The sequence below is a fragment of the Charadrius vociferus genome, unplaced genomic scaffold (genome assembly GCF_000708025.1).
Source record: "Charadrius vociferus isolate BGI_N301 unplaced genomic scaffold, ASM70802v2 scaffold34, whole genome shotgun sequence".
NCBI classification, from domain to species: Eukaryota; Metazoa; Chordata; class Aves; order Charadriiformes; family Charadriidae; genus Charadrius; species Charadrius vociferus.
In genome coordinates this window covers 314716-338755 of record NW_009647989.1, presented here as the reverse complement: position 1 = coordinate 338755, position 24040 = coordinate 314716, and the positions used below count along the sequence as shown (strand labels likewise).

Sequence of the window (24040 nt, the reverse complement as noted above, 5' to 3'; positions counted from 1 at the left end):
CAGCAGGATAGAAACTCTGTGCCTAATTCTTCTTAGTTAAATGCCAAAGAAATAAGATTCTGCTTTTTTAGCTTCTTACACAGTTCTGCAGTTGTGCTGAGGGGTTGTGTGAAAGTTCATGAATGTGGGCTGTTCTTTACGCATAAATGGAATGTTGTTCAATTTCATTTTTCTGAATATGTGTTACTTTTATGTTTGCCACAAAAAGGGCTATTCAGCAGTACAACTTGCAAAACTTGGTTGTCTTCCTCTTGATATTTAGTCAGATTATTAAATAAATTCTATTTGAAGGAAAACCATTTGAAATTCTGTCTGTAGATACACAGCTATAGGCTGTTGATGCGTGAGCCAGTATGTCCATAATTTCACTTCCATCCCATTTGTGCTTTTAAATCTAAGTTGGAATAAAAATTAGTTTGCTTATTAAAAGAAAATATTTGAGCAATCCTCACAAGTTGAATTTTTGACTACAGGGCTGTCTCAGGATATGTTTGAATCAAGTTTAAAAAAAAATAATTCAGAGTATTCCAAGAAATATATTAGCTCCAGGGATCCAACAAAGTCTGTCAGAAGTAGGTGTTCACCCATCCTCCTAGAAAATTAATATTGGGGATTAACTTAATTTTGGGAATGGGATATGTGATATGGTTGTTGGGATGTAGGAACCGGAATGTGGGAATTAGAGATTTAGAGTGATTTACTTAGATTAGTCCAACTGTATTGTACCTTTGTTCACCTGTCTGTAGAATGGGATCATACCTAGATGCTTCACAGAAGTGTTAAAATATTTTTTAATAGGTTCACAATTAGGTATTAAGGTTAACATCGCATAACTCTGAATCCAAGTTCTCACCTAAATGTCATAGGCTATTGGATGAGAGTTACAATCTCTGGAGACTGAAGAATTAAGTATAAGCTTTTCAGCCCTTCAAAGACTATAACAAACTCGATAGTATGAGCAAGAGATTGGGATGCTACCTGGTGCAGAGCACCCACAGTGTCAAGAAATGGATGAGGCTGTTGAACACACAGACTCTTAACCGGTTGGCTCTGCCCTCTGCTGCAGCAGAAATGATGTAAACCTTTGGAATAATTTCCTAGCCTGGCAATCACAAATCTGGCAGTCTGTGGAATGATGAGCTTGAGAATCAATGTCATATCTAAGAAACAGAACTCTACATCAGATCTGAAAATGGTTCTTTTATTTAAGAATTACTTTGCAGTCTTGTATAGAATCTTTGTTAGCCTTTGTGATAGTATGTGATTGTTGTGATTATCTTTTTCTTGCCCCCCCCCCCCCAAGATTTCAATTTTTATGGTAGTAATTATTTGCATTTCATAGGTTGATTCACCTGTCAGTTCGGCTGGTGGTCATCATAGAGGCAATCTAGAAGACTGCTGTCCAGAAGAAAACAAAGGTGATGAGAGAGAGAAATCGGATGTCAAGGAAGTAAGAACAGATCAGCAAACCACAGTAGAAAGTACGATCTTTGTTCTTCAGAAGTGTATACTGAATCCCAGCGAGTTGTCAGGTGTGGGAATGACTACCACTTTCTTCTGTTGTGGCTAGACCAAATATCATGTTTGTATAGTTTGGGTAAAATTCTGTTGGTGGAGAGACAAGAGGATTAAAATAGAAGAGAAGGAGGTGTCAAAATTCATACCTTCACTTCTTTTCACTCTTTTAAATCCATCTTTGAAAGAAATGTGTTATCGCTGCCATTACCACTACAGCATATGTTTTGTGGCATCTAAGATTTGACCTGCACCTTGATGATGGTCTAAAGGATAAGGAGAAACCATCTGCATGTGTTCCATGGAACCATGTTAGAAAGTGTTGTCAGTAAGGTGTTTTTATCAAACTTTTCACAGAGTTCATGATCATTTGTGAGAAACTTTGTACCCTAATAATGGTCCACCTGTCCAAAAAATTGGAAATTATGGTTGTAAGTTATCGTATTTAACAACTGGACAATGCTGATACTAATAACATACTTTAAATATAAATACGCAACATCTCATTTTAATGAAAGCACTTGTAGAAGTCCTTCAGATGGCATTCTTTTGGCTTTCTAAAAATGGTAATAAATTAATGTTCTAGAGCTTCTGACTATTTAAAAATAGAGAAGCAAAGGCCAGTATGTGAAGCAGAAAGTTTGGATACCTTCTTCAAGTTTAGACAAGATTTCGTGACAGAATTGGGGTCAAAAGAAATCCCTTGATTCCTGCTCCTGTGTTTAACACGAGTCCTGGTGTACTAGTACATATAATTTTTTAATCAGTAATCCACTGCAGAGGCTCTGTGATGATTCCTAACTGACAAAAGTGTGTTTTGGTCTTTTAATTGTATACATTTCAAACAGTATCTTAAAAAGTTTATTTCGCATCTGTCTTATTGTGAAAGGCTTTTTCCTGTGTTTTTCAGGATGTATGTCTAATTCAGATTCTGGAGATGATAGCACTGAAACACAGACTTTGAGATTCTGTGAACCTTCACAAGGAAAACAAAGCAATCCAAAAGCAGGTATTAATTTTCAGGTGTATAAAGTGAACAGTGCAATAAACCTTTTTTTTTTCCCCTTTCCATTTCCTGTTGATGCTTCTAGGACAGTTTGGGACCGTAGTGTATTTGTGTGTATATTATAGAGTTATAAAGAAATATCACAAATTGAAAATGTATATACATCATGATATTCAAGACGTATTGGATGAAGATTATTTTCTTAAAGAATACTAACTTTCTTTAATGATATGATAGTATTTGAGTTTTACATAGATTCAGTCACTCTAATAAGGCAGAATCCAGTGGTGTTTCTATATAGTGCAGCAGTGCTGATCATCTAAAAGAATATTAATTTCTTCAGAACAGAAATCAGATAGAACTCAACTTCAAAGCTTCACTCGGCAGTTTTATGTACAAATCATCTGCTCGGTTCAGGCCAGTTGGAATAAGCGCTATTTTTTTAATCTTCTGTCCTTGGGGCTCACCTGTGGCCCAGTTAGGTTTTTATACCTCTCCCCTTGCTGTATCACTCATCTCTTTTTATGGCATAACGTAAACCAGCGCATCACAGTAAATGCTTGGGATCAACGGGCATGTAAAGCGTTTGACCTCAAAAGATTAGAAAATGAAAAAGTTTTTCAGGACTCCAAAACTTGGAAGTCTGTGGGATAGGGACAGTGCTTCAAGTGTTTCCTCTACTCTTGCTGTGGAAGCTGGCCAGAAAAGAGGGCAGAGTATGAGGCTGCTATAGGAAGGGGAAAAACTAAAAGTGACCAGAAATTGTAATCTGCATGTCTAGGAAAAAAAGAGACAATAGAGAAATCTATTTTAATTAAATAATGGTAGTTTCCATAACGTTTCACCATTTCTGTTTTTCAAAACAACGTTTTTCTAGAACCAGTATCAGAATTTGATTTCACTAAGATATAAGTCAAGACTGAAAAGTCTATAACATGTAAAAGTAGAGATATTACCATCTATCTTTAACCCCAGAATTTTTCATTTTAATGAGTGACATTTCAATATGTATTCTGCTTGTCAGGCTGAAGAAATTACTTTTGATTTTTAAGCTTATTTTGTCTGTGATTTTTGCTGGTGCTGTGGAGATGTTGTTACTCTTCCATTATAAATTTGAATTGAATCACTTGCCCGAAATGGGGGAGCTCTTCCTCCCCCACACTCCTGTATCCAACTGCTATATCTTTTGATTCAGCATTTTTGATTCAGTTTGATTCAGTGTTCTGTTACAAAGACCTTTATATTTTTCCCTGCTACTAAAAGGTTTAGAAATGAACATGATATATATGCTTGAGAATAATTGTACTCTGTCTATGGTTGTTATCAAATTATTTGTACTGCTTTTTTTTTTTTTTTAGGTTGAAATGCTTCAAGCTAACATTAATTTTAAATGTATTCTACAGCAAACTCTTCCAGCTTGGAATATTCTGAAGAAACAGATGTAGATCCTCAGATTCAAGCAGCTATAAAGAAAATGAATAAACTTGACATGATACTGGCAAAAAAACGTTTTAAAGAGAGAGCAATTAAAAAACAAGGCAAAGAAATGAGGGCAAAGCTCTGGGAAGAACTTCAGGTTAGAAGTGTTCTGCTTATTTTGTAAATAGTATATTTTACAGTACCGTCTTACAAAATTATCATTCACAGATGCATTGTTTTATTAAATAACTTACAGTTGGCTGATTAAAGTGAGGAAATGGATCTTAAAAAGTAACTTTCAATAGGTTTTCGTATATATTGGCTAGGCAGGCTTTTAAAGAAGGCTGTCATCTTTAAAAAATGTTATGACCTATAGCCAAATATATAGCTGTCTAGGTGCGGTTCATGAGCATAGTTTTATGCTTGAGCTCGCTACTTGCAGGTGTGATAAGGCGTGACAAGAGGTAATGTCTGTGAACCCAGACCTACAAGTGTTTATTCTGCTCTAGTGTGACCCTTCTTAGGCCCATCTCTTTCAGTACTGTCTATTATTGAAGAAATTAAAGATGCCCCCTGAAGAAGGCATAAGAACGCTACAGCACAAATTCTTTCACATTATTCCTATGCTGGTCTGTAGCAGTTAAATGTCACTTTAAGCTTTGAAACATGAGAGTTAGTATTTCCTTTGAGGTTAAGTGTTGTATAATTTCATGAATACAAATGTCAGTTGCTAAAAAGACATGATTGCAGTTGGTTTGACTGCATCTCGTAATTTCAATGGATTTGGATTTAGAGCCATGTGTGCATTACAGAACTTGTTTGTCTTGTGAAATGTGTCTCCGTGTAAAAGACAATATATAGCAGAGGCTTTAAAGTTCCACCACGCCTTTATCATAACTTTAGGAGACGTTCAGATAGTCTCAAGAAGAAAATAAAGCGGTGAGTAAATGTCGCCACTGAGGAAGGAATTTTTAATAGGGTCTGAAGTTCATTTGACCTGGTAAGTAAACAACATATTTAGCTTTCAAGTATTTACTTTAAAATAAATATATGCATGTATCTGTATATTTATGCTTTATTTCTTTTGGATAGTCTATCAGAACCTCTGGAAGCCGTGAGGAGATGGAAAACACAAAACTTTTTTTAGCTTTGATCTCATCATGGCAGTTTACAGCTGGTAGGTAAGAAAGAGAAGTAAATACCCTGATAGAATCATCCTGCATTTTGATTAATAATCATATTTTTGTTGGATACTATAAAAATAAAGCTTTCAAACCTTTACAATAAAATATTTGCATGTAAAAGTATATGAAGGAAATATTTGAAAAATTAACTGAAATAATTTTTGTATAATCACAAATGTAGAAGTTATACTTTAACATTAATTTTGTTTATAGAAACTGCATTTTTTCAATGAACTGGCTGCTCTAGAAGAGTAGAAATCCATGATCAGCAAAGCTTGCATTTTTCAGGTTGATGGCAAATACAGATGATTTCAGAAAGGATGCATGACTGATAACACTGGTAAATTAAATAATGATAGCAGGTATAGGGAAAACGAAGAGTGGAAACCTGCTGAAACACTTGGATGCCTTTATGATTTTGGAACATCTGGGCAATAAGCAAGGAATTCAAAATTGCTTTGGTAAACAAACAAAATGATGAAGTTACTGATGTCCGGTGCGCTTACTGGGAGAGTTTGCCAGGCTGGAGTACTTGGTGTGGGAAGGGCGGGCAGTTAAAAAATACTAGGCCTAAAATGTTACTTAGAAGCTCATTTTGGTGTGGGAGTGGGAGAGAGAATGAGAAGGAAGCAATGGCAGTGCCATGGTTAAGGATCTTCATAATATGAAAGGTCTGGAGGGAGGGAAATCCCGAGCCTTGTTAGGAATTGTTACCAGAAGAACCAGAAGAATGGGACCAAATTATGATACTGAGTTATATGTTGGAAAACAATACAGGAAGACGCATGCACAGCCCAGGTCCTGGAACATGGTCCAAAAGGGTCATTTACATTAAATTTGGTACTGATTATGTTAAATTCTTTTAGAAGCTAATTAAATTTAAGATTCTGAATGTGAGAGAGAATTTGAGTGAAAGTTATCATCATATAATACAGAATGTGATTCTAAGGAAAAGGTATGAATATTAAAACATGAACTTAATTTTTTTTAATTGCCTTTTTTCCTGAGATTTCTATGGAAAAAAGTTTAGGATAGATGGCAGTTTTAAAAAGTGAAACTATGTTAAAGACATGCTAGCAGACTATTCTCAGGAAGAAAAGACCAGGAAGTCCGATAAGATCATTTCTGAGTTTCATGATGATATGACAATGAAGACAAAAATACTCGAAGTGGAAGTGAACATGCTGATAGGAATAAACATTTGCATTTTAGTCTTTTAGTAAAAATCTCTTCCATCTTCAGTAGCATCTAAAACACCAGATTCTATAGCTGTATTAATAGTAGACAAATGGCTAATGAAGGACTGAGTTCTTTAACAGGAAACGTGAACAAATAGTTAATGACACAGAGAAATGTGGAACATGATACATAACCAAAAAAAAGACTATGATCAAAATTACAGTGAATAACAGTAACGTAAAACTGTAAGTAGAAAAGGGAAAGAAAAGTTAAAAAACTATTGAGAAATGTTTTCTGTACTGAGTCAGAAGGACACAATTCTCTTGGAGTTCTAAAGCAAGTGGTTGATGCATGTTCTGAAGTATTGGTAGTTTTCTTCAAGGACGCACAGAGGATGTGCATGCTTGCAGGGACCTGGAAAAAAAAAATTGGGTATTTTAAAATGTTCTTTTTCTTTCTGTGGCTAGACTCTTGCTGAGGAAGACACTGGAACAAACTGTAGGCATTCTGCTCACAGTGTCTTTATTGGGAGGGGCAGGGGGAACAAACCAGGCGGAATTTGTCAAGAATGTACCATGTCAAAACTGCTCGAGAGTGGTTTTAAAACATTAGCTGTTTGAATACTCTTTCTCGGTGCTGGAGTTCTCAGAGATGTCTTAATCATATGCACATTTTGCATCCTGTCCTTCAACTGTATAGATTGGTCGAAAGGGTTTCTTGCTTGAAAGGAAACAGAATTGTGGTGCATTTTGTCTTTTTTCTTGTTGAGGAGAGAACAAGGATTGGAGGTCTGAATGGTTATTGCTGAGCAAAAACCTCAGCTTGAACATTGGAAGTATGTGCATAATAACGGTAGCAATGTGTGGTTAAAACGTATCAACAAAGCTTATTATTACAAGGTAACCTGCTTTTATTTCTGTGCTAAAATTTGGGTTATTAAGGGAAGAACACAGAATTTGATATGGGTGATATTTAAAAAGTATCCAGTAGATGTCAGGATATAGTAAAAAACCAGTAGGCAAGCAAGACTATATGGTTGTTAATGAACTCCATGCTTCAATTTCTCTTCTATTTCAAAGGTAACTCCTTGCTGTAGAGATCATGTGCATCATACCGGTTCAGACATACTGTACTGGCAAAACTCTGCACAGTTAACATTTATATTTTTCCTCCAGCTTGATCTTTATCTTGAATTTTCTGTGATATGCTAGTGCCTTACTTTTCAGGTCTTATTTATTTACTTATTTAAATGAGTGCCCCAATAGCTTCCCAGGGTTAATAATGAAATGGAATGCAATTCATATATTTTGCTTTTCGGAGCTTGAATTTGATGAAGAGCTGTATTAAATAAACTGTATAGGCGAGCTATTTAATTATAGCTTTTAATGTGTCTGTGAAATCAAACATTATGATTACAAAATCATATGATTACAAACATTATGATTACAAAATCATAACTAACTCATGTGTCCCAGCACTCAGGCACAAAAAGCCCCTCTGACACACTCATGGCAGAAATGTAACTCAGGAGTTAATTAGAAGCCCTTAAATCCATTCCCCTGTGCTCTGTGTAACAAAATCATACTTTCAGTTGAGTCCATTAAACTTCATTACTACAGGACGTTGGTTGTTTTTTTATTTGTGAAAAACATTTTTCACATGTGATATATATGGTTCTTGCAATGCGAGTCGTTTTCTCTAAGTGCTAAGCATACAGACTGCATGTTAATGCTCTAACTTATACTTCCAGTTGATATATGTCAATACCATGACTGAGGTTTTTTCTTGGAGTAAGTGAAACAACTCTTGCGTGCTGGGATGTTTGAACACTTTTTTTCTAGACTATACCCTTGACTTAAGCCACTTGGAAGTCTAATAATTCATGCACAGGCAGACACCAGCTGTGAAAACCTGGACACTTTATTCTCATTCAGAGTTCTAGATGAATTGCCACATGGTGTCTGCAGAGGCTTTTGAACTTTAAGGCCTTGGGCTGTATCTTCTAGAATGCAATTATTTGTCCTGTGTAGGCAGTAGTGTTAAAAACAAGCACAGCCATATGAAACAGCATAATTATTCATGGGACACACCGTACACTTTTCCTCCTTCTTTATTTCTTGAGAAATATTGTGCTTATGTAATTTATCCAAATAAATTTCTCTGACTTTCATGTGTGAGATCTTATAGTACAATACACATAAAACTAGATCTTCTTTAAATTCAGTTCAGTTAAATTTTACTGAAAAAATTCCTTGCAGATCCCTCCCATGCTAAAGAAGATGAATTCTGTACTTCAGTATTTCACACACAAATTAATCCAGATGATTATGATTGCCATGAAACCCAACATAACCAGGGTAAGCTTTATTAATTGTATAGTTTTTGTTTCTAGATATGGCAAAACAACGTGTACAATCCGTCAGTAATGAAGTTGTGGCCTTTGTTGCTAGGCAAATGAAATCAGAAAAAGCAAGGTTGCTTACTGGAACGGCGACAGTTCTTATCTTTTTACAAATGACAAAAGAGAATAATTTAGTTTGTGACTTATCAAAAACATTTTACGCAACATGCTAAGAAGATTTTTACTTTTGCGTTTATAAAATTTTCTCTTTCATTGCAAAACAATGAGATGTGTAACAGATTAATTGTAAAATGTATCATTAGTTCTTTATGGAAATTCTTTAAAAACTTGGTTTTGCTGTTATTCTAGGGTACTGTAACTTTCATTAATAGGCTTATATTCAAGAAACCATCTAAAAATGAAGAGTGGTGCTGTATACAGTTGAAACTGTTCTGTAATTTTTTTGTTTCTGGGGGAAATTGTATGGATGTGACAAACCTAAATCTCCAGATAACTCATTTTATATTTTGTTACGCTGACTGCTGTAAGGGAGCATTGCTTTTCTGAATTAAGTACTTTCTGGCAAAAATCAAACATCTGTGCTGATTTTTTTAGACATCACTTGTTTACATGCACTGTATAGAAGTTTCAAATGCTGGTAGTAGTGTAGTGTGTCCAACACTTGAAAATAAATGGTACTGTGCTTTTGTGCCTCTGTTCTTTCTCCATTTGAAATTCAAATTTGTATGGTTGAGTAACTTCTCACATGTGTTGTGACATAAGAAGAATAGCTTCAGCTGCCATTGCTATCAGCTGCAATTGTTTATTTCTTTGTCATCTACCTTTTTTTTCCTGCTGACTGGCTAAGATGACAAGGACATAATGAATGGGTATTCCTCAAGGTTGAAGCATTGATGGCAGCAGAATCTCTGCACTTTTTAGAATGTGATTGCATGTTGTAATTTTTAAACCTGGACGTCAGCTCCCATATCATTTTGTCACTTGTCTTAGTCCACCAGTATCTGACCTTAACTTTGTGTTATTAAGTATTCCTTCACACTGGGTTGGAGCAGTGCTGTGGTTTTGATTTCTCTGTCTTCCTACCATGTGTCTTCATTCCTCCCCTAAAGTGAAGCTTGACCCTCAGCTTCTACCTTCACAATTTCTTGTGCTGGAGTGTCCTTGAATAACAATGTCAGGTTTCATTACCAGTATTCAGGACAGCAATGACTTCTGAAGCTCCCAGTACAGGCATGGTTAGGAGTTGCTGTTGCTTGCACTATGTTGAGATGTTCTACGTTCTCCTGGTTTGGGAACACGTGAAATAGAGATCACTTACAACTTAGGTACAATAAATTACTTAAATGACTTTTACTATTTCTGCTGGAGGCTTTTGATATGGTTTCTGAATGGCTAAGACTTACTGTTTCGGTTGCTTTGGGATTTCTGTGAAACAGTTGTCATAAGAGCAGACGCTGAACAAGAGGAGCTTAACTTGTGAAGAAGAATGTATGTATTAGTTTTATAATATTACTTCAGCAGTCTCATCAAGTTTTGTACCAAATCTTTGGAATTTGTACCAAATCTACCAAAACTCGTATACAAAATTTGTTGAGCTGCAGTCTCTCTTTTACTTAACCATGGCAATCTTCAGTGTCTTCTTTGTCCCAATGATCCATGCCTGTCCCTTCTTTACCTGAATGTTCTGAGATGTTCTGTATGATAGCTCCCTCTAAAAAATGCTTATTCTACAGTTAGAGAAAGAGGTAGCTTATAAGTAATGTCTCATGTATGTTGCATGTTTGTTATGTTGGTGTTTGGTGTGTTTTGCTCATTTTGGGATACAACTTGTCATGTTTATATCAATTGGAAGATTCTTATACGATCAAGTTCCTTGGTAGATTCAAGATCTTACCTAGTAATGTTAAAGATAGTTTGGGATAGCTTTCAGTAAACAGTTGTGCATTTGAACTGTGGTAGCCTTTTCTTGGTCAGATCCAACACCTCAGTCCTTTAAGGCTTACTTGCTATTTGAGAGTAAATCTGATTGGTGAGAATGTTGCACATTTTTTTTCCATAATCTGTAAAAGGATGCATGGAATTTATTTCATATCTTTGGGAATTTGCTTCTAATCTACTCACTCTGAAAAAGAGTTACTTGCACGTAAACTCCCATATCTTCTGTTATCTAACATATTAATTTGGGGGGTTTTGTAGGCAAATAGCCCACCCATTTTTAAAATCTCTACTTTCCAGAAAAGCAAAATGCCTACTTTGGAAGTAGTTTTTGAGACTTAGAAGTTGGTTGTATATGCTTACACTTGTTATTTAATGTGATAAATATTTGCTGTTCGTAAAGGAATTGCTGTTCTAAAACTGGTAAAAGTATCTGAAAAACAGAATATGTGCCCATCTTTATATGATGGATAGAAACCCATTGTTGAAAAAAACATACGTGTGATGTTGTTAGAATATCATGTGGCTGTTTAATAGCTTTACAGCTCTATGAGTTTTATTTTTAAACAGAATTTCTTTTATAAGCTGTTATATTAATATCAACTATATCATCTGTTCTTCAGCTGTTTTATTTTAAAAAATGTACTTGATATGTCTCCAAATAGTTCTGTGGTTTTCAAAAAAATTATTGTCTGGTTTTGTACTGATGATAAAACTGAAACAATGATAGGGTTCGAAGAAATGCCGCGGCTTTTAAAGCCGCCATGTTTAACATTTTTGAGGTCAGAAATCCAAAAGTATTTTAGCCTTTGCAACATTGAATGATCTCACATAATAAAAGCTTAAAAATGAGATTAGATTTTGACAATAGTTATGTTTTAAATGTAACAACATAGTTTATCTAAATAATGAAATCAGTATATAAAAAGTTTGTCTATCCACTTTATATGTTTGTTAAAGATTTAAACAGTATTGCTGTTATTACAGTTCTCATTGAGTCAGAAAAGGAATAATCATAACTTTGCAACATTTCTTTCTCAAACTTCAGATTACCCAAGTGAATTAGAAACAACTGAATTTCTTAACCAAGCAGAAAAAACGCATAGCAAAACTAAAAACAATCAGGATTTCATTAAAAAAAACATTGAGGTAAGCATTAAAGCATAAAATCATTAACAATTTGTTAAATGTTAACTAAAATATAGTATATAATTACTTCTGGAGACAGGTTTTTTTTTTAGCAGGAACATTAAAAGCTAATTAGGCATAAATGAAAAAAAAAAACCCACTTGCTGTTCTGTTGTTTATGGCAGAGTACCATCTAAGATAGTTCTCATCTTGGATGCTCATATTGGTGGGGATAATACTGCTTCTATGTATTTGCTGAAGACTACTGGAAAACGAATTGTTCTGTTTGTTCCTGGACATAGCTTGAGGGAATATGTTTCCTAAGATCTTCTTTAAATCTATTTACTGTTAAGTTAAAGGAAGGTGTTCCTATACATAGAAAAGAATAGGCATGCAAGTTGTTTATGTATAGCCTGCATGGGACCCTTATTTACCAAAGACTTCTTTCTGTCAGCAAGTAGATGCCTTGACTTTCATGCCCTTTTTTCTGTGAAAACCTAGTAGCTATAATGATTTTTCATTCAATGAAAAATATCCACCCCCCTGCTATGTCAGACTGTTATAAGATTATCAATTTATTATATGTAGGCTGCTAGATTTTTCTGTCCGAGTGATAATTTGTATTATGACAATAAGCAAGATTTGGATGTAAATTTCACAGAGTTTAAAAACCTTGTGATGTTTGAGCTAAAGGAGTTCTAAAGTGTTTTTTTTTCTTTTTGTAAATATTTCAGCTAGCAAAGAATTCAGGAAACCAGATTGTTATGCTTGAGGGGGAAAGAAAAAGGCTAATTGAACTATTGAAAGATACAGAAGATGGAATTGAATTGCAAGGTCTTGAGGTATGGCAACTTTAATTTGTTCTGTCCTGTTGTATTTGGCTTATTTTTACGGTAAATCTATATTTGATTTGGTTTTAGTCCTACCATGAAGTAACCTACTGAGATAAGAGAGAAAAGCTGCACAAATCCAATTGGCTTTTTCTCCAAGAATGAATTTGCATTGGCTTCTTTGTTCAGTTTACTAACACTTGGACACGACTGGCCTCAGAAAAACAGCAGAACTTAAAAGAAAAGCTAGACGCGGGTAGAAGGAGCCTTAGAAGCACACTCAGAGAAGAAGATGACCTAGTTTCTCTGCATGAAATGTGAAGTTGCAGCCTATCAATCTGTGCGGCTAGTGCTGTAGTCTCTGGTGGAAGGGCCAGCAGCTGCTTCAAAAAAAACTCCCAAGACTTTTTTGAGGACATGAACTTCAGAATGCAGCAAATGGGGGAAATACAGAATCAAAGAGTCATAGAATGGTTTGGGTTGGAAGGGACCTTAAAGATCACCTCATTCCAACCCCCCTGCCATGGGCAGGGATACCTTCCACTACATCAGGTTACTCAAAGCCTTATCCGACCTGGCCTTGAACATTTCCAGGCATGGGGCATTCATATGCTTCGTTTACCAATATGCATTGATGAAACTTATGTGTCCATTCAGGAACATAACATGACATCTTTGTGTGGCTTCCAACTCACTCTGTCTTAAAAGTATACAGAGGAGCCAAACTCTACTTAAGTATTAGACTTTCATGCTTTAACATAATATTAAAGAGCAAGAATTCTGTATACTGCAGTGGATAGCAAGAGCTGAAGCAGATAAAAATAACCTTTCCTCGTGGAGACTAAAAAAGAGTGTTTGATTGTCTCACCAATCACTGCTTCTGGAAGAGTCTGTGTCACAAAATGATTCCCAGTAATGTGGAGACATCACATAGTCTTTTGATCTCCCAGTTAGTAGGAGATGGCCTTTATTTCTTACTGCTTCGAGGGGAATGTCACAGTGATCGAGTTCTTGGGGGCTCTGTTGTTTTACAGAAGTAATCATCAGGCTCCTGGGAAGGTAAGATAAAAATTGGTTTGAAAAATGAATAATACTAGAAACTTAGAGTACTTTTCAACTATATACGGTGTTGAACATGCTAAAGATACGTGTTTGCGTAGAATGAACATCCTCAAGCTACATAAACTTGATATAATGCTTCAAGAAACCTGCATTTTCATAAATAAGAGGAAATATTAGGAAAATGCTTGCTTTGTGTAAAGAAATTAAATGACCTTTCTAATTTGTTATGCGTTAACATGTAAGTTATGTTAAGTCTATGGTAATGTTATGAACTCTTTCACAACATTTGTAACTATACACTGAATCACAGTACTTAAGAAGAAAGATGTGAACTTTGTGCAGCATGAACAAAATATATCCGAGGTCCAGTTTCTGTTTAATTTATACAGCTAAAAATGATTTGGAGTATTTTTCAGTAGATTAAATAACAACTTAGATGTGCGAGAAAGAAGCAAGAGCAAATGCAATGAGTTGGTGGTGTGTTTTTTTTTTTTTAATTCTCTCTTCCCATATGTTACTTTGACTTATTTTCTAATAATGTGGTCAAGACATCCAAGAGTTGATGCTCTTCATTACTCTTTTCTGAAATGTGTTTAAAATCCCTCTTTACAAATTACTGTTTCAGGATATGAGGTTAGGAGGTGAGCTCAGGGTTTTCTTCATCTGAATCCAAACTGGTTACGGAAACAGAAAACCAACCTACCCATGGTTTGTGACATTAAACAAATCTGTAATTTACCCAACTTCAGTATGATTTCTAGATTGAAACTCATTTGGTCCTTGGTCCAAAACTTTTCTCTTTACTCTTGGGAAACTAGTAAATATACACTGCGTTTTGGCATTTTCAGAGCTTTGTGGGGCAAATATAAGCGAAGGAGTCCATATCAGTCAGGAAAACATGATGGACAAATGATTAAGATTATATAAACGTGCTGTATTTTAACAGTAACTGTTCTTTCACAGTTAGTAAGCTAAAGTAGAAGCACAGGAAACATAACCTTTGGCATGCAAAGGTTTAAAAATATCAGCACTTAAACCACTCAGTTCTTGTGTTCATGAGATGAAAAACTTCGACTTCCGTAAAATTCCTCCAGTCTTCCTGTTGACCTGACATTTGTTCCCTTGCTTTACACAGAAAGCTTATTTAATTTTTTTGGACATGAACACTGAGCTTACATATTGATTTATTTATTTGTGTAAGATACTCATCAGTTTATGATGTTGTTTATTTGACTTAACTGACATAGTTTAGTATTAAAAAAAGTAGCGGAAGGCTCTTTAGTCTAATGTTCTACTGGTTAGCAGAGTTGATTTTTGTTGTACTTGTAATTTGTTGCATATTAGAAGAACAAAGCTAAAGCTCACTGGATCATTATTTAATTGATCTTTTGCATGTGCATTTAGGAAAAGATTCAAGGTATTCTATTAGATATGCTTGCAACAGGTTTGGCATTATAATCCCACATAAAAGTGACAAAATGTTCAGCTGAAACAGTACTTGGTCCAGCCTTTGAGTAAGAAGAAACTGTAGGGAGAGGGTTGTGGGGCTTTTGTTTGATTTTTTTTCTCCTCTAGTCAGAAAGGTTGGTACTTGATTAACAATACTGTCTCTTCTGTTCTTCTTTCCTGATCAAGGACGTGTTTCAATTTGAGGAAGTGGTCCATCATTTGTTAAACATCAGCATTCAAAGATGTGAAGATGTTTTAAACAGCCTTCTGTTAGTAAACATCATAGCTTTCTGACCAAGAGGGTTTTTTTAGAATTTATTATTTTACTGATTACAAAAGTCTTCTCTCACAATATGTAGTTATTGGGTTTTCTTTTACCTAGTGTCCTTCACAAAATTTAGAGGCATTTATGCAGAATAGCTAATGCAAATTGTGACTAGCAATGTATACCTTTTTTCGTACCAATTCTCAAGGCATCAAGGCAATGGAAAAGTATACTGTTTATCCAAATTTTGTATTTGGCACATGTCACTATCATGTGGGCATGTATTTACAGAGATTCTACTATTTATATCAGATATTAAATAGATCACTACACAGATCATGTGTGTTGCTGTATGTTCTTGATACAGTGGACAAGAATGGGAATGGTAATTTGTGGGTTAGTCTAGTCTGTACTAGATCATCTCTTTAAGGAAAACAGCTCCTAAATCTACTGCCAAAGTAGAAGAAAAGTAAGGATAATACTTAAACCTGTCTAGTCTGTCTTCCTTTCCCACATTTGAATTATATTATGGGTGAGACATTTCCTGTGGCTGCTTTATAACAAAGATCACGAGGAAATTATCAGCTAATGAGTAATCTAGGCTGCTTGAAGTTGGCCCAGGTAACTGTCCAGCTGATGACCACTTTCGTCTTACTTCATTCTGACTTACAAAAAGCCGGTGCAACCACATTGGCTAAAGTAATGTTTTGGAGGTTATCAATCAAGGCAGAGCTGGCTATGCTGTATGAATTCCTCTGTATAATGTAATGTGGGTTAGACAACTTCATTTGACTCGTACTACTAAATATGTCAAACGTCCAAATAGCATTTCTCACTTTTTTAAAAAAGTGTTTTATGAGTATTTAGAATAGTTTAGAAGTACATAGTCATGCTAATCTAATTGTCAAAGCTGCAGGGGTATAATTTGTTTCAGATGTGCCACAGTAATAAGCACTGACTGTGCTGTTATAAAAGTATTGTTCTGAGTTAACACACAGGAAACATTGACAGGACAGAAGCTTATTTTCCAAGTGAAGCCATCTTGAAAATACAAAAGACAATGTGTGAGACTATATGACCACGGAGTAAAGCGACTACTGGAGTAATTTGGATACTTGGAGCATGAGATATAGACACTGAGCTGTGGCTAATGAGCCCAGTTGCAGCTTAACTGACTCCTGTAGAGTCGTTTCAGTGTGTTCGCACTCTGCTCTTCAGTGTCTGATTTGCCATGTCAACATGGCAAAAGTGTAGTACTTCAGTGTGTTCGCACTCTGCTCTTCAGCGTCTGATTAGGGGGTGGTCAACATGGCAAAAGTGTAGTAGCGCATTGGATACTTAAGTTATTATGGTCACTGTATCACCTGAACAGATGCTTCCACAAAGCTGGCAAGCTTCTAGAGACATTTCTGAGTGGCCCTTCTGGGGTCAGGTCATGTCTGGTCAGGCTTACTAGTTGTGCATCATACTTGTGTGAGAAAGCATTAGAAGAACTGATTTTGTCTCACAAGAGATGACTTTTTTTTTTTTTTTTTAAATGCAGTATGGAGTTAATTTATTACAGGTGTTGGGGGTATGCTTTTTTTCTTTTTGCAATCAGTGTGCTTTAGGGTAATGGGGATGAACCGGGGATGAACCAGGGATGACCTCACAGCACTGGTATTGTAATTGGAAGCTGATATTTCCTCCTCTTGTGTGGATGCGGCTGCTTGAGTAGCCAGAGGACTAATCTGGAAGCTGTAAAGGAGTGGTGGGCATGAATCCCTTGCAAGACAGATGTTGAAGTCTTAGGGCAAGGTGCTGGCCCTCTTCTGTTAGGAAAAAGAAAGAAAACCAGCAATACATTCTTGTCCTCTCCTGCATCCCTGCCCTGCCCTTCTGAGATCCCACCTGCTGTTTCTTTGTGGTCAGGGCAGAGGCGTAATCTGCTAGTGTCATTCTCAGTGAATGGTGGTCGTGCAGGCCTCCTTCCCGGAATTTGAGCCAGGAGCATCAGTTTGTGAATATGAACTCATTTGTTTGGGTTAAGTGGGCCAAGCTCACTCATAATATGCAACTGTCTGTAGTAGGAGCACATATTCTTATTGGTTCGTCAGGTGTTGCTGCTATAAAGAGTTTTAAAAGTCGTTTAAATCACGATCAGGAAAAGAACTCTACGTTTTCTGTCTCTCCCAGTGATTCTGTGGTAACATACCAGGCCTCTAGAAGGGTGGCAGCTACTGACCTCAGAGCAGTTCCTTTGCTTTCCTGTGGATGTCTTGTTTTCTTCTTTGGTGATATATAGCAAGTGTCACATTACATCTCATACCTTCATTTGGAGATTTGGCTTCAGGTGGTTTCTGGCATAGCATCAACCTCTACAGTTTCATTCCAAGTCTGGTTTTGGTCAGGCTTTCCTTCTTTTTGACTCCTTATCAGATGGAAAGTGGTTGTCCTTTTAAACATAGCTGCTGGTTGTATTTCCTTCTTTGACTTGCACAGGAGTCTGTTGTTTCCACTTCCTTCAGAGAACAATAGAGAGTAGTGTACTATGTTCCACTTTATTTGGACTTCCAATGTGCTGCTGTGCAGGTGTGATTGAGTGTGTACCAGAATAGATGTCTCTGCCTTTGGTGCCAGACTTTGAGATGCAAGTTCATTGGGGGAGTTGGACAAGATAGGTTCAGTGTAGTTGAGAACATCTCACTTTTATGCCTGTTGACTTGCATTTATCATTTTTAAAAGCAAAAAGTATCTTGCTCTCTAAAGTTTGCTATATGATCAACTCTCTGTGCAGTTCCTTGGGCTTAAGCTGTAATAAGGTGTCTCAAGAGTAAGTGTGTAAACAAGCAGTGCTGAGGTACAAGGCATAACAGAAGTGATTTAAGATGATGTTGAGGACAGTTCTAGTGCAGTTTCTGAGGGCTGTGCTTTTCCACTTCAATATTGGCATTGAAAATGTGAGCTCATAACATGTTCGTTATGTTTTCTGTCATAGGACTGGTGGATCTACGTCTGCCAGATGCTTTCCTCTCTATCCTCTGCACTATCTTGCAAAGGAGTACAACATTCCTAAAATTGATTTTCATCTCAGTAGCATCAGAAAATGATGTTTACTGTGCAGTGCTGGACAGCAAGATCTATATGCAAGTTAGACTGTGACAAGCAATTATTCCTTCAAAAGGGAGCTGGGACTGTTATATTGAACAAACAGAGAAACCGCAGCAAGGGAAGAGTTTGCATCCATGGACGTGAGCTGCGATAGGGATGGCATGGCATGGCATAATACTGTTTTAAAAGTTTGACTGACTTGGCTAAGAGGCTATAAAGTGAGATGCATCATTAAGAAAATGCAAAGCTATGCAAAGCGCTTCTCTTAAGCATAAAGAGAACTTGATCAAGGGAGCTGTATAACCTTCAGAAGAATGGATGGGGAACTTGGGAGCTGCCTCATTGCTCTTTGGCCAGCTGGCAGGAGAAGCATCTCGCTTTAAGCAATTTTATTTCAAGGCTTCTGAGTGGCTAGTCAGTGAGAACACAGGCTTTGGATTTTTATAAAAATAAGTAAAATAATAGAAGAAGTCTGTTTAGGTTAACACACCATCTTTCTGGTATTATGTTTTAACAATGCAGGTAGATGCACGGGCTTTCTTATAATAAACTTAAATATATATATTTTAAGTCCATTTAAGTTGCTGCTTGGTTATATTTAAAAATTAAAAATGTATGCCTCTAATTGTTCTGTCCGTACCTGCTTTTGAGTGTGCATAGTATATGAATATTGGCAGATTTCAGCTATATACTGAGACGGATGAAAACTTACATTTTATTTTTAAGTACAGTTTATTTGAAAAATATATACACTTGATGTGTAACTGCCTTTATAGTCTGTTTCCCTTGGGAATGAGGATTAAATATTTTCTGTATCTTTCAATAGGAGGATGTATCTGGCTGGCTAACGCCAGGAGAAGGGTACACACCTGAACCAATGGAATTTCATCACCTCAATGAGATAGATCTTAAGCTTCAAGTGCTACTATCTGATGGGGATTTTTCTGCGATTTCTAGCTCTTGCTCAAAACCTCCAAGCCAGATTTATCAGGTATATTACAGAACAGAGCTTTTGTTGCAGATTTCTCATTTGAAGTGTGTGTTGAGATCTGAGGTAAATGAAAATACAGCATGCGTCTGTATTTGTTTTTTGCATTTTTCCTCAAGTACCTTCCTCTTGTTCTCAAAGCGTATGTGTTAAAGGAGGAAGTGATATCTGTGGCTGAAGAAATCATACTGAAAAATAGTTTGTTGCTATTTTGAGTGGTATATAATTCAAGGACTGTCCTGTTTTTAACATTTGTTGATTCCACGCTTTCAACAAAAAATTCATATGCAGGAATTGGTAACTCAGACTTTTTTAACTGTGTGAGGGCCTCAGTGTTTTTGTCAGCATGGTGACACATTACCCATGATGATTCATCTTTGGGAATTAGAATTGGGTTTCTTCTTACCTCAGGATTGCAAAAGTGCCTCTTCATTTATGATCTGAAAGGTAAAGCAATTACTGATAAGCAATGTTAAAGACTGTAGAAAATAAACTGAAATTTTATGTCCCTTGTTTTTAATGGCCTTTGTCTTTCTCCCTTGCCAGCAGTATTAAGAATCTTTGGGGTCTCAGCCTTGAGAAATAATTGTTTGAATTTTGTACATAGAAGACTCCAATTTTTCCTATGCCCCAGTAATGTTGCCCCTGATATAATGGGAGAAATACAACATAAAATACCATAATTCCTATTTTGCACTAATTTGCACAAAAATTTTTTACTTCTGTAAAATTTACAGTTTATAGACAGAGGGTCTGTAAGAGTGTACAGTGGCAAAATTGATTTCAGTTACCAGTGTATGAGAAACATCTCTTTGAATAGCTAAAATAACTGTGGGATTTTTTTTTTTCTTTTGCTAAAGAGCACATTAATGTCATTTTTTGTATGGACTTCTTTCTGAACTTCAGGTTTTGTTTTGCCTGTACTAGAATTTTGTCTTGCTCTGACCATTCCGGAGGAGTCATGTTTTGATGTTGATCATTTACCAAGTGGGATTTAATGTGTGAAACAGCGACTCCCTCTAGTGGGTAATCACTCACGCAGATGCAGTTGTTACCCAGTAACTTCAGGTTCATGGACCTGGGCTTGTTCAATGATTGCTGAATCTTCTGTTCACTGTTATGAGATGTCAGCTTGAAGTCAGAGCGACTGCCTATGATCACAAATGCTCTGTTTGCGAACGTTAGTTCAAGTAGTTGTTGTTGTTTACTTTTCAGGTAAAAGCTTGGAAGTATTTGAATAGAAACTTGCATTTATGTCTATGCTTATTGAAAAGTAATGCATTATCTTTTTGAGTAATATTAAACTTAACAACCAAAAAGAGATAGTTTCTAAAAATTACCCTTTGTTAGTGAAAAGCAGTTGCCCTTCAACTTTGTTTTGCAGCACATAAAGGGCTTTCAGACATTGTAGTTCCAGGAAACACATAGAGGATTCCATTTGTCATTTTTTGTTTTGTTCAGTTAAACACGTGAGTCATTTTAATGAAAGCTACCAAAGAACAGGACTATTTAAAGGTGGTTTTCTAAATTTAGAGAAAGAGCTAAACAGAATAAATATAAGTTGAAGCGAGTAGGAGGCTTTAGTTATTTAAAACTGTATTTAGAAGGACACTAATTGCATAAATGCAAAACTAATTTAAAAAAAACCCAACAAAACAAACAACAAAAGCAAACCCTCCCACTCTGCAGCTATCTAATTCCAGAAGTGTCTTGATTTCCAGGTGCCTTCCCAGTTGACTCCAAAATCCTGTAGGTGCTTTCATTACTGCTTCTCTGGTGTCCAGGGCTGTTTCTCTCAGCAGAGGACAGGTTGTCTAGTGGTTGCCTTAGTTTCATTTTGATACAGACTTTAGGCAAATGAATGTTAAGTTCTTCATGATGCCTCATTTGGTAGGTGCAATCTGATTGCATCTGGCACTGTGACATGACTGCGCTTATTTATATTTACATAGAATTTCAGCTGCAATTTTTTTTTTTTTTTTAAGTGGTAACTGGAGGAGAAAATAGTTGTCTCACCTTTCAGGAACTTGACTGCTTACTGTGGAAGATTCGTACCAGGTTTAGCCCTCAGTCCTATGTTCTTGGTTATTTTTGTTTTGGTAGGTGAAAAATCACTTCTCAGTTCATACATAGCAGTAACAACAGGTTGAGTTCTGAATTTGGTTATGCGAATTCATTCTCAACACCTTTTGTTTTCAAATTCCTTTAACAGTTGCTTTTTCAAAAAAACCCAGGAAGTAACATGCAGCAGTATCTGAGAAATTAGTGACTATTTTGAGTTTTGAGGGCTGTCAAAAGGTGTGAAAAATGACTTTTGGTTTTTTTTACAAGTAGTTGTTCTAAGTTCATTGTTGCTCATGGTCTTTTTAAAACAACCTTGATTATCACAATCAATATCCCCTAATCTTGTTATAAACTGGAAATTTTTTTTAAAAAGCAAATTCATTAAATTATTATTATTCTTGAAGCATCAGTTCTGAGATCAGAAGATAGGTGTATCACAGAGCAATATCAGAATTCTTTGTACTGAATGGAACCTGATCAAAGGCAACTGATACCTACCCAGAAAGGCTCTGAAGAAATTAATTGAAGATCTTGTTTTGTGACATGTTAGCATGAACGCCGCATCTAAGACAAGGCAGTAAGAGCTCTGGTTGTCTGCCCCTTGTTGGGTTTAATTTCAAGTGTTTAATGACAAGATTTTCAATTGTTTCTTCAGGTCACCACAGCAACTAAATGAGAAAGTAAACTAGCTATCAGGCTGTTATCCTCTGTAAAACCAGTTATAAGTGGGGCACATTTAACTTGCTAATAGAGTGAATTAAATATGCAGTAATTACCTTATTTATTAACCCTCACACATATTCTCTAAACATTGTGAGAGACAAAGTATTCGTTGATGAGACTGGGCATCTGCAGTATTCAAACCCAACAGTGATAATCTGGTATTGTTGAAGTCTGGGATAAGTTTCTATTGATTTCTTTTATTCAGAGTTTTAGATTAGATTTTATCACTACTTCTCCTGTAACTGAGGTAAATTCTGTAAACTTAATTGCTAGATAAAGATGTTGGCACAGATGCTATGGAAAGCAAATTTGAATGCACTGCAATATTTGTTTCTTAGGAGTTGGGTTTTTTTTTAAATCAAGGTGCCAGGACACCTTTTTAAAAAAAAAATCCTGAAAGTACAGAATTTATTTTGAATGCATCTAGTTGTTACAGGAGACAAGGCTAATTTTGAGCATGGATGTCCTTTCATTTGGAGAAGAGGCTGATTTCAGTGACATTAATCTTGCTTCTAAAAATCAGTGCTTAAATTCTTTCTGATTTCCATGGGATGGTGATTTCATCTGTTGTGGCTGAGTAGTGTATAATGCATTAGCGATGGGGAACATAGGGAAAAATTGTTAGTGTATAAATCATCTGCTTGGATTTTTATTCAGAATTTTAGAAGTAATTAAAACAAAATTAGCTTAGAGTTGCATATCATAAAGCTGCTTCTTTTCTTGCAAGAATTGCATTAGATACAACATTGGAAATGCAAACACTTAATCACCACTGACTCAATGGGAGAGCTGCTTTCTGCCACTGATAGTTACTTTGGCAGGATATAGGAACTATGCTCTAACTCTGAAATCTTTAACAACTGGCTTTAATTATCCTACAGTACCACAGCTGAGCTGTTACAGAGGAGCATACAGATTCATCTTTTTGTGCAATGAGTCCAGCTGGATTCAGAATGCTTTTCCATGACTAATGTTCTCTTTTACATGGAGGTGTTTCTCATCAGAACTGTATTTCTGTCTGAAACATTTCTTTGTTCTGGTGCCGACTAAATTAAATAATTAAAAATGCTTCTGTCTTTCTTAGTATTTTTGGGGAAGAACAAATTAAGTTGAATGTAATCCTGGACAAGACAGGAAAATGGTAGGATGAAGAATATGAAGTATAAGACTGTGTGGGATGAGTACAGTTACCAGCTTGAAAACTGGAAAACTACCTGAAAATAAAACGAAATGGAGATGGTGTTTAAAGAAACAATAATATCTGTCTGCTTGGTTGTCTTATAAAGATAATTACTTCAGTGTTGTATATTACCTTGATGAGTTCTTTCATACCCGATTGGGTTTCTTTTATCAGAAAAATATTCCATTTTTCAATTTCAGCAGTAGACTATACTTAACAGTTTAAAACTAAATAAATACTCAAAATGATGCAAAATTCTGAAGATACAATAAAGTTTCAATTAACAAACTCTTTGATAGGCTATACTCTATGTCTGCACTTCCCCAAAACAGGTGATTTTGACAGGTATCTCTATTTCACAGCATGGCTAGAAGCAGGTTAATAAGCTAATCAGACAGTTTTGTGGCTCGAGAAGATTGTATGACACTAGTATCTTTCATTAGGTAGGATTCTGTTTTTATTTATTTATAGAATTTTGGAGAAAAGGGAGTGCAGCAAATAATTTTAGCCATTTCAAATACTGGATATTTCTGGTTTGCATTACGATTGTTACAGCTTTGGCTGTTGCGAAGTACTTGTATCTTCCCCTGTGTAACTTATCTAACAGTTTTATTTTCAGCCTCATCTTCAAGATTTTTAGATATTTGTTAAACTCAAATGG

General features: G+C 35.9%; 1 protein-coding gene across 1 annotated transcript in view; it reads left to right on the top strand.

The window, feature by feature from the left end:
* The window catches only part of FSIP1 (fibrous sheath interacting protein 1), an 82137-nt gene that overhangs the window by 188 nt on the left and 57909 nt on the right, over positions 1-24040 (top strand). Inside the window, exons 2-10 of the mRNA XM_009883496.1 lie at positions 1343-1532; positions 2426-2566; positions 3922-4097; positions 5033-5117; positions 8562-8660; positions 11649-11749; positions 12463-12570; positions 17619-17621; positions 19251-19415. Coding sequence (XP_009881798.1) covers positions 1343-1532; positions 2426-2566; positions 3922-4097; positions 5033-5117; positions 8562-8660; positions 11649-11749; positions 12463-12570; positions 17619-17621; positions 19251-19415 — 1068 coding nt within the window. The remainder of the gene's footprint in view (positions 1-1342; positions 1533-2425; positions 2567-3921; positions 4098-5032; positions 5118-8561; positions 8661-11648; positions 11750-12462; positions 12571-17618; positions 17622-19250; positions 19416-24040) is intronic.